Source organism: Zingiber officinale, chromosome 8B (genome assembly GCF_018446385.1).
Source record: "Zingiber officinale cultivar Zhangliang chromosome 8B, Zo_v1.1, whole genome shotgun sequence".
In the NCBI taxonomy this organism is placed as follows: Eukaryota; Viridiplantae; Streptophyta; class Magnoliopsida; order Zingiberales; family Zingiberaceae; genus Zingiber; species Zingiber officinale.
The window spans coordinates 92151105-92161149 of record NC_056001.1 but is presented as its reverse complement, the minus strand read 5'-3'; the positions used below and the strand labels follow the sequence as shown (position 1 = coordinate 92161149).

The 10045-nt window shown below is 37.7% G+C and overlaps 1 protein-coding gene across 1 annotated transcript; it reads right to left on the bottom strand.

The window, feature by feature from the left end:
- Positions 1-154: 154 nt before the first annotated feature.
- On the bottom strand, positions 155-8568 carry LOC122015395. The gene is made up of 7 exons (XM_042572262.1): positions 8104-8568; positions 7099-7296; positions 6714-6986; positions 5558-5660; positions 2700-2818; positions 1542-1709; positions 155-1045 (listed from the first exon to the last, which is right to left on the bottom strand). The coding sequence occupies exons 1-7, from the start codon at positions 8452-8454 to the stop codon at positions 395-397; spliced, it is 1863 nt and encodes a 620-aa protein (XP_042428196.1). The 5' UTR covers positions 8455-8568; the 3' UTR covers positions 155-394.
- Positions 8569-10045: the final 1477 nt, after the last annotated feature.

Sequence of the window (10045 nt, the reverse complement as noted above, 5' to 3'; positions counted from 1 at the left end):
CATCAAAATTAAGATTAATTCTTGTGCCTGCACCTCGTCAGGCTAATGAACTCAAGGTTATTGCTGAGGGAGGAAGCACAGGGTGCTTAAAGGCCCTGACACAAATTTAGTCTGATAACCTCGATAAAATATACCTTTTTGTTATTGAAAACACTGAAGTAATAACCTTGCCAAGCCCAAGTTCTTCAATATAGAATCCAATAATCATTCTACAGCTTCAACAATTATTGAACTGAATGTGCCATTAAACAATATCCTTACGCACAAACTGCAGTATCTGGTAAAACACACAAATAATATACAGTTGAAAGATGGACTAATAAGAAACTGTACACGAATGCAGAATCAATCAGAAGAAAAAAAAATCCCTCCCAAATGCCCCAACCAACCGCCACTAAAAAGTAGTTGAGATGTTATTTTCTCTTCTTAGCTTATCAATTAACAACTCCATCATTCTTTTATACCGAGGCATGTAGTGATCACTGATCATGGTCTGTGATAGACGGATTTTCCCATACATATCTCTTGGAGTTTCATAGATGCCTATGCTTCTATTGTTGAAAGCATCTTCAAAAGATTCAGAGTAATTCAATGCAGGAACTGCGACCATATGAATGATTCTACCAGGAGGAAACAACTGGTGCACCTCTTGATCATTTGAGCTTGTAGGTATTGCATTTAGCATTGTTTCAATCCACATTTTTTTGTCTATATTGTTTCCTAAGCCCTGCTTATCTTCATTATGGAGGTCGGCGTTGCTTTTTAGCACTAGCGACCGAACTCCGAGTGCATGATCAACAAGCAAAATTTCCTCACCTTCCGCTATTTCTTCATAGCCAGAGGCACTGTTGGTAGGCTTTTCTGATGATGGCTTCTGTCCAGCCGACTCAACTGCAATAGTGTTGCTTACTGGCTCGACCTGTGAGCCAGGTAACCCATCCTCATCAGGGCTAGTGCGTGCAATGAATGATCGGCGCTTTCTATTTTTGCCCGAACAACATGAGATAGATGAGTGCCATGTAGCTGTTGTTTTTTTAATTACAACCTGTATGTCAGCCAGAGAAGACAATGGATGAGCATAGCTAATTACTTTGAATGTTTCAGCTAGTATTTGCTCGAGTAAAGCTTAGAGTAATGCAAATATGGCAGGCACAACATTTTGGATTGGGACATCAGATAGTATCCTTGGCCATTGCAGTAAAATCTATAGGGAAAATATGGTATCAGCGCATAAAGAAAGGCATATAAATTTGTGGAAAACCTGGATAAAGTTCCTTCTGTATACAAATTATTGTTCAGGGCAAAAAAAAAAAAAGATTTAATCTGTAAACAGCATATGGATGATGATGTGAGCACTAGCTAAATAAATAGTGATGCTTTAAAATAGTTAAATAATATAAATGGATCTTCCTCATATACAGCATGGTTGGTAGGCGAGTACAGGTTCAAGAGAGTGCTTTTCTTGGCAGTGCATAATGAATAAGGAACTACAACTTGCAAAAAAACAACTCACGAGTGCAGGTCTATAACTCAGAAAATACCTCAGTGCTTTTTGACACAGGATGTAGGAACGTGCGAGCCTCTCTAACCCTATACCTCACAACGGATAAAGATGGCATACAAGACCTTAGAGTAGTCATAAAGTGATATAATCCTTTTAAGAATGTTGTATGCTGAATTTCATTTTGTAGCCATGAAGAGGCCTTAATCTGCAAAAGAAATGAATGAGAGAACTTAAGCACTTTTATAGCGTGCAAAACCAGTGAATTAAGCATTGATTGCGGAAAATTTAACAAACCAAAAAGTCTTATCAACTGAAACTAATTGATGAGGCTTCTAGAAATAGAATGAAGAAAGGTACATGTCAGTGTGGAACGAAGATATTATTCGTGGGGCATTGGCAAAGGGAAGATGTGGATGATGTAAGAAGATCGCTTCTATAGAAGCCTATGTTGGAGATGTGCAGGCAAGTAATTAAAATAATCAAAAGAAAATTAAATTGAACATATACAATATTCTTGCATTTGGAATGTTTGAGCATAGGGTGTTAGTGCTGATAATGATTAACCATTTTTTACATAAGTTGGTTTGCATAACAAAGTGGCCAGCACTTGGTAAGTCAATTTTAGCATATGTTGGAAATGTATTGGCAAGGAATTAAAATAACCAAATGAAAAACCATCTTCTATAAAATAGTTGTATTTTGGGATACACAAGGTGAGAGTGTGTGGCATTAGGCTGATAATTCATATTTTTCACATAGAGCAGTTACACATAACAAAAGGGCAACATTAAGTAAAATCAATTAATGTATTCCAAATATACAAATGTCGAGCCAAGTACTAGTAGATATCATCTATAGATTTCTAGACATTGCAATCAATTGCATAAAGTAGTGCTTATATATTTCTTCAGTGTCCTGGAACCTGTTCCCAAGGAACCAATCCCAATTCTGGTTTATCTACGGTTTTCCACTATATCACCTTACAGATTTACTTCTGGTTCCTAGGCTAATCAGTTGAAGGAGCTGGTGTGATGTAGTTTTAAAAACTCTTGGTGTAATTTTAAAAAAAATCTGGTTCATTGCCCTTAAATATTTCCCTAAATTATACAACAAGTACACATGAAAAAAGTAATCAGCTTCAGCATATTGGAAATGTAGAAGTTCCAGTGTACAGGTGTACAGAAACCAGCATTACCTCAGAACGAAGATTGTCAACAGAAACAGCTGAAAAAGTTGGCACAAGATCAGTTGCATTGACAACAGAAGTAATAAACTTTTTGCCAGACTCTGCTAACTCCCATGACATGCAAGCAGCTGTGGTGAACACAAATTTCATTTATGAAAATACATCCTGAAATAATGTTATATATATAACTATTTTTTTAAAAGATATTTATCATTTTCCCATAAAAATAATTGACAACATCAGTTTACACAAAATCGCATTTGTGTAACTCAAGAGTCCTAATCATCTAAAAGAACTAACCGAGAAATCAGGAGCCACTCAAGCAAACTAGAGTTATATCATAAGTACACAGTTTGCTTGAGATATCTGTGGAGAAATAACATCCGCCAATATGATTAGCGATTTGTTTGAAGAATCAGTGGAGAAATAGCGCCCACAAATATGAACCACTTTCTTCATAGTTCCAATTTCGAATGTACACTAGAAAAAATATTACCGAGAGATGGAAGTTATATATGTAAACTTTGATAGCAACTATTAATTAATATATGATATCTTTGTTTGTGCAATCAGCTCCGTGATCAAGGTTACCCATGGTATGGATTGAGTTTCAATGTTTAAAAAATATGTTTGTTGTTTAAGCAATATGTTTATGAAGTAGGTCAAGGTTGACTGGATACATTATATTAAACAAAGTCTAAACATGTCAAGGTTGACCAAACACTTGTAATGGAAAGCCCAATAAGTTGTTGGCAAGGGAAAAGATCAAGTGGGTCAATGTTGACTAAATACTTAAGTTAAACAAGTGTTGGCGGGTGATGAAAGTTCAAACAGGTCATAGAGGATTAGATGTCTGCAAATGATGGAAGTCTAGGCAGGTGATGAAGGATCGAATGTCTAGCATATGGAGGAAGTCCATGTATGTTGATGAGGACAGAATACTTGGCTTGGTAGTGAAAGTGCTAGTAGATCAATGGTAACTGGATCTTATGCAATGGAAATCTTGGTAGGTTGAAATCAATTGGATACTAGACATTTGATAAAGTTCAGGAGGCACGAGGAGTCTCTTGGCATATTGAAGTACGAGAAATATGGAGGCTTCTTGGCATGTTGAAGCCCCATAAGCATGGAATCTTCTTGACATATGATGAAGTCCCGAAAGCAAGGAGGCTACTTGGCATGATGAAATCTCAGAAGCATGAAGGCTTCTTGCCATGATGAAGTCCCGAAGACATGGGGTCCTTTAGCACAACACAAATTCAATTTTAGTGTGGTGAGAGTCAGAGTTCTAATAGATTGATGAACCCAAAACCACAAAGTTGTGGTTTGCTTAAGTTTGACGTTATAGTAGTCAACTGATATGGATATGTAGTCAACTGATGGTACAAACCACTGATGGAACGGTCTAGTCAATTGAAGAATCTGAAACCATGAAGTTGCAGTGTGGACAGATTCAGAATTTATTGCAGTCGATTGAACATGTCAACCAAGAGAATGTCAGTTTATGTTTGGTGCCTAGTTGACCGGTGTATCAAAAATCAATTGAGATGGTAATATCAATCAACTAATGTCAAATCAAGAATCATGAAAGAGACATCGAGGGGATAAATTTGTCGCAAAAAGTTAAATTTAACTTTGCTATAATGGACGACCGATGAAAATGAAATAATCACCAATTAGCGGATTTCAAACTGGATAGAAGGTTGATTTCATCGAGACGGTTTTTGAGTGAGTGTTGTTACATTCCTAAGCTATCTTGTTGCAAATACAAAGGCAAAACAACACTTCATTGTTGTAATTTTCATTTCTTGTATTGCTTTTGTTATTACAAATAGTTTTTGTATTGGCTCTTGTATTTGAGCAACATGTGTTGCAAAAAATTTCTTCGCCTCCGAAAGGTATCTAAGGAGGAAGCATAGAGGGTTTGCGTGAGTGTACATAGAGGAGTTCTGAATCATGTTATATGGGTTTGTCTTTCATTACTGCTTTGAATTTTTATTTGTTTTTGTATTCCACTATGCAAATTTATTGTGGACAAAGAACACAGATGAATCAAATATCGCTTGCTATTCCCGCCCCCACCCCACCCCCAACTGCACTCAACGGTCCCAACACTCTTGGTGCTGAAAACATTTAACAACATTTAAAAATTCTGACCCTTCATCAAACTACTGTGTATTATTGTAGTGGAAGTAAATACACAAATAATTTCAAAAATTAGGAAACTCCAAGGAATTCTTCTAAAGCTAGTCCCAAATTCTTGATCAAAGGCAAATACAAAATATATGGGAATTGCTCAAAATGTTTAAAAGCAATTTCTTGGAAGAAAATTCAAAGCAAGATACATAATAAAATAGTTTGGAAGGAACCAAATACAAAAAGGTTACAAGGTGGACAAAGAGACATCTGGCACGGTTCTATCCCAAAGCACGGGCGCGCGCGCACACACTCACACAAACACATTTTATGAAACAATAACCCTTGAGATGAATTTTCTTGGCTTTGGCCATTTTTTACACAGGCATAAGGTCATCATACGACAAATAAGTGTGCTGGCGTTGCGACATGAGAGCAGTAAATGACTTAACATTGTCAACAGATCAGTGGGTATGAAAAAGCTACTGTGTGATATAGGTACATGCAAAACTACAGTCATATCCAAGAACTAGAATTTGAGTCTAGAAGACACAAAAAGAAAATACAGACAGACAATAAATATCTGAAAGTAAAAAAAAAACATCATTGCAAGACTCTAATCAATGCAGGCTGAGGGTAGGAATGGATTGTGCAATCTAAGCCATGAAAGCAGGGAATTCTTCTGCACGAATAACTTGCATGGGTGAATGAGCCTCTATAAAGAAACATACCTGGACCAAATGCAACACACGTGGTTGACGAGAACTCTTCATGCTCTCGAAAAATATATGTTAGAATTGCGGCTATAGCAGCACCCATTGAGTGTCCAATAATCTACATTCAATTAAGTGTTAAAAAGATGAATGTCTGTGGATACTGGATAAACAACTTTTCTGTGGATAAACAACTTTTAAACAAACTGAAAGGAGCAGTAAATAACTTGACAGAAAGCTGGAATATTTTTCAAACATTTTTGGAATTCTTTCAACTTGCTATGCTAAAATTTAAATGAATTTATCAGAAATTTTTAACACAAAGGGGCAGAGCAACCTTGCACAGATGTGGCAGAAATGCTTTGGCTAGGGCTGTAGGGGTTATGCCTCTGTTGTGAGCGTATGGGTAAAATCACCAATCCAAAGGCGATTTTTACTTGGAACTTTTATGGTTGATTTTCTCACCTATGATCCAATTGCACTTATGAGTCTCTTTTATGGTGGATTGCCAAATTATCATTGTTGTCGTGGTGACCTAATAGGAACTCTCCATAGAGCCATGCAAGTAGTCAACCATATTAAACTACATAAAAAAAATTGCACATCTTATAATCTTGTTTGCTCATGATTTCGTGTCTTTCTTTATGACATAATTTGTGTTTCTCAATTGCTGCAGTCTATAAAAGGATAATCTACTTATGAGTTGCCAACCTTGTACTATCAGTTTAGAATCAGACTACCACATTTCCCTCAAATTCCTTCCAACATGCCAACTATCTTCACAAGTAATGTGAACAGCTCAGCATATGAGTCTCTAAACAAAAATGTCCCTAATCTGTACCAAATGTCATAATACCAGAAAAACTGATTATCTGATGTGAATAGTTCAGGATTCTCACTAGAAAGAAGTCACTAGCCATGTGTGATGACTACTACACTCATTTTCTACCTCTATGTCGACCTTTAGGCTTGAAACTAAGCATCTCAGTATATAAATAGCAGCAAATCATGAAAATCCCAATTGAGCAAGAAAATGAATTTGTGATGCATATTTAGGGATGCCAACTTCTTTTAGAAAACAAAATTGAATAATCTCTTGCATTAGTTTCACATAATTGTGTTTTTTTTACTTTAAATTGGCAATAACCCACTGAAAGATAGATTAGTGGCTTACCAGGAAATTGTAGTCTGGATATTTGTTCATTGCTTTTATTAGATGAGGAATGGAACGTTTAGCGATCCAACGAGCTGCAGCAACCATACCAGAGTGTGCATATCCTATAATCAAACTGTCTGTGCGACCTTCAGTTGCGACAAAATGGTGAAATTGAACCATAGAACTAGTTGCTGCTGTCAGTTTATCCTTCAAGCTTATGGCCCCACGGATCACAAGAAAAAATGTCTTGGAATTTCTGTCACGCAAGATTGTGAAGGCAGGCTTCAAAAGCTGCAGTGTCAAAAACCATCTGAGGAATGAGCATTAAGAATGGACAACATTGTGGAAATTAAGTCCGCAACAACTAAGATCAAAGAAATTGAAGAGTTGGTTACTTACGCACCCCTGTCTTGGGCTCTTTAATAATAACATCTTCTTCACTGAATCCGCCAGATTCCATAAGAACATGATAAGGTTTCTTTGAGAATAAAAAACACAACCGCAACAAACTTAGCATATGGGTCAATTCGGCCAAAATTTCACAGCCTTTCAGCTCTATGCAGTTGTTCCCAGTAAACACACTTGCAACCTCTAGGTTACCCTGAGATACAACATGGCATACACTTCCAATTACAATATACTTGAAACATCAAACCAAGACCACAAATAACTATTTCTCAGTTGTGTTTAAAACGGAAGTGAAAAGTGCAAAACGTAGGCAGGGAACGAACTTAGAGAATTAATTGAGGAGAACAACAAGCAATTGTTGTACAACAACACCAGAGATACGAGCCAGGAATTTATCCATGAAAAAAAGCAGTAGAAAATGTCTTATACGACTTCTCAACCAATTTTTTACCGTTATCATAAAGAAATTCTAGGTCATTCTAACAAATAGTAATAGAAGGCATTAAATCCAAACAGAAATGCGAAACGATAAAGACAACCGATAAAGAATAAAGTAATTATAGGATTTATCTGTCACCTAGTGAGCAAAGAAATGACAGAACTTTCCCATTTTGAGTTTTAACATGAAAACCGACGGAAAAAAAAAAAGAAAAGAAAAAAAACTCTGATTGGGATTTACAAAGACAACAACAACAACAAAAACAAAAATCACTTCAAACACCATTGCGTACACAGTCTGAAACTGAATCCACAAACCAAGCCAGAAGGTCTAGAAACTCATGGTTTGAGGATCCTAATTCGGTTGATACAAAAAGTGAAGAGCAAGACGCGCCAGAAAACAACTAATCAAAACAGGAACGGGCAAAAATAGAATCCAACTTTAATGAGCATAGCTGCCAAAGAACCAAAAGAAAGAGGGAGGCAATATATTCCACGATCAGAAGACCTAAGAAATAAGCCAAACAACTCGTCAATTCCTCCCCCCAAGACTGCAACTAACCTGCCGCCGCATGTGGTGCCTGATCCCGAATAACAGATCAGAGAGCGGCCACCTACCCATTGTCTCGGAGTAGGTAAGACGGACCGTGCTCGCTACCAGAGCCGCCTTCCCCATCCACGTCACCGGCGGCTCAGCCGACCGCCGCGCATACATCCTCATTCGCCGTCTCCTGCTCCACCTCTTCCCACTCCCACGGCTCTCCACGACGACGGATTCGGTACTGCTCTCGCCACTCTCCTTCTCCTTCTCCTTCTCCTTCTCCTCCTCCTCCTCCTCCGACACCCTCCCGCAGAGGACCAGGTACAGCAATACTGCCCCGGCAGCCGCCACCGTTGCCTCAGCCACCGCCATCAGAGATCAACGATGTCAGACGAGCCCTACGACCAGGGGCGGCGGAAGGAGAAAGATCAAGGGATTTGGGGTCTACTCTCCGGCCCCCTTCTTCTTCACTTCACACCGAACCGTTGCGTAAGCAAATAGAATACGAGATTATGGCCAATTTACTAAAAACCCAGATTCCAATTCTTCATCCGCGGACCTGATGCCAAATAAAACAATAATATTAAATTCAAACCGAGGATAAATTTGTAATTTCGTGGATAATTCGCGCTGGAGTATATTTTGAAAGGGGGAATTATCGAGAGCATCTAATTGCTGTAGCGGGGCCAGATCCTCCCTCAAAAACGAGTAAAGGATCCTCTCCAATCGATACCTGTAACATAAATTTTACAATTCAGTGTAAACTCAGAGCGCAGTCCCACTCGGCATCTCGGCCGTCCGATAAAGAAATGTTGCGATTGGCTTCCATTTCAGGCTCAATTATTATGTGGTTCCCGTTCCGTGGCGGCGACGCTCAGTTGATGGAACGGACGGTCATGATTGGAAGAACTGCAATCAGCGATTGATCGATCAAGCCTGAATCATCAAGTCAGTTAATTTGACCAGCACAATCTAATTTATTATTCAAAAATATAATAGATATATATATAAAAGATATTTGTTCGTAAAATACAGAGAGAGAAAAAACCATACCTAATAGATTTAAAATAGATATTCAATAAGTATTTTAAAATATTTTTACAATTAAAATACTGACAACTAAAAAAATAGTAATATTTATTCTTTTAAAAAATCTAGTACAATAGTTAAATAGTTCGTTGTCGGATCACAAGTTCACTTTTTCTTTCATATTTTAGTGTTGAGATTCCCAGTCAAATAAGGCGATGACTGAGATCATGCATGGTGATTCTCAGGCATTGTTTTTTTATTCAAATAATGATCACCAGCGTAGTGTAAGGGTAGGGTGGAGGAGCATAATCATGTTTTTATTATGATGGTAGAATCAGTGGGACTACTTCCTCGTATATAAGGATTTGAATTTCAAAACCCTTATGGCATAATTGAGTTGATGCTTGCTGGGTTGAATTAAAGTTTCGTATTAAAAAGATTTAGTATAAATTATAGATTTAAAAAAACATATAAAATATTTTTATTAGCATGAGATTTTTTAATGAGGGTCTTAGAATAAAGTCTTGTCTAGGTCTAAAGGGATAATATCATATTATTATAAAGATATATGGACATCCGGACACAATAAATAATATCAGAGTCATATTTCAGATCAGATATTATGTGGGAATACCTTGAATGAAGTTAGCTGGTCATGAGTGACCTAATGCTTGTGAAAGGTCTTGAGTAAGTTAAAGTGATCGGATACTTATAGGAAAATCCCAGAGCAGGTCAGGGTTACCAAATACTTGTGGGGAGGTGAGTAGGTCAGGGTGACTGAATACTCAGAAGGTGGCTCAAAACAGGTCATGAGTGACCGGATGCTCGTGGGAAGGTCCAAAGTAGGTCAAGGGTGACCGGATGCTTACGGAGAAGCGCGAAGTAAGTCAAGAGTGACCGGATATGGATACTTGCAGGGAGACCCAAAGTAGGT

Excerpts from the sequence above, each read along its gene's own strand:
- LOC122015395 (XM_042572262.1), bottom strand. The coding sequence starts at position 8,454 with ATGGCGGTGGCTGAGGCAACGGTGGCGGCTGCCGGGGCAGTATTGCTG. Across the intron at positions 2,819-5,557 it reads GTGTGTTGCATTTGGTCCAG|CTGCTTGCATGTCATGGGAG; the intron begins GTATGTTTCTTT and ends TGTTCACCACAG. Across the intron at positions 1,710-2,699 it reads TTGACAATCTTCGTTCTGAG|ATTAAGGCCTCTTCATGGCT; the intron begins GTAATGCTGGTT and ends TTTCTTTTGCAG.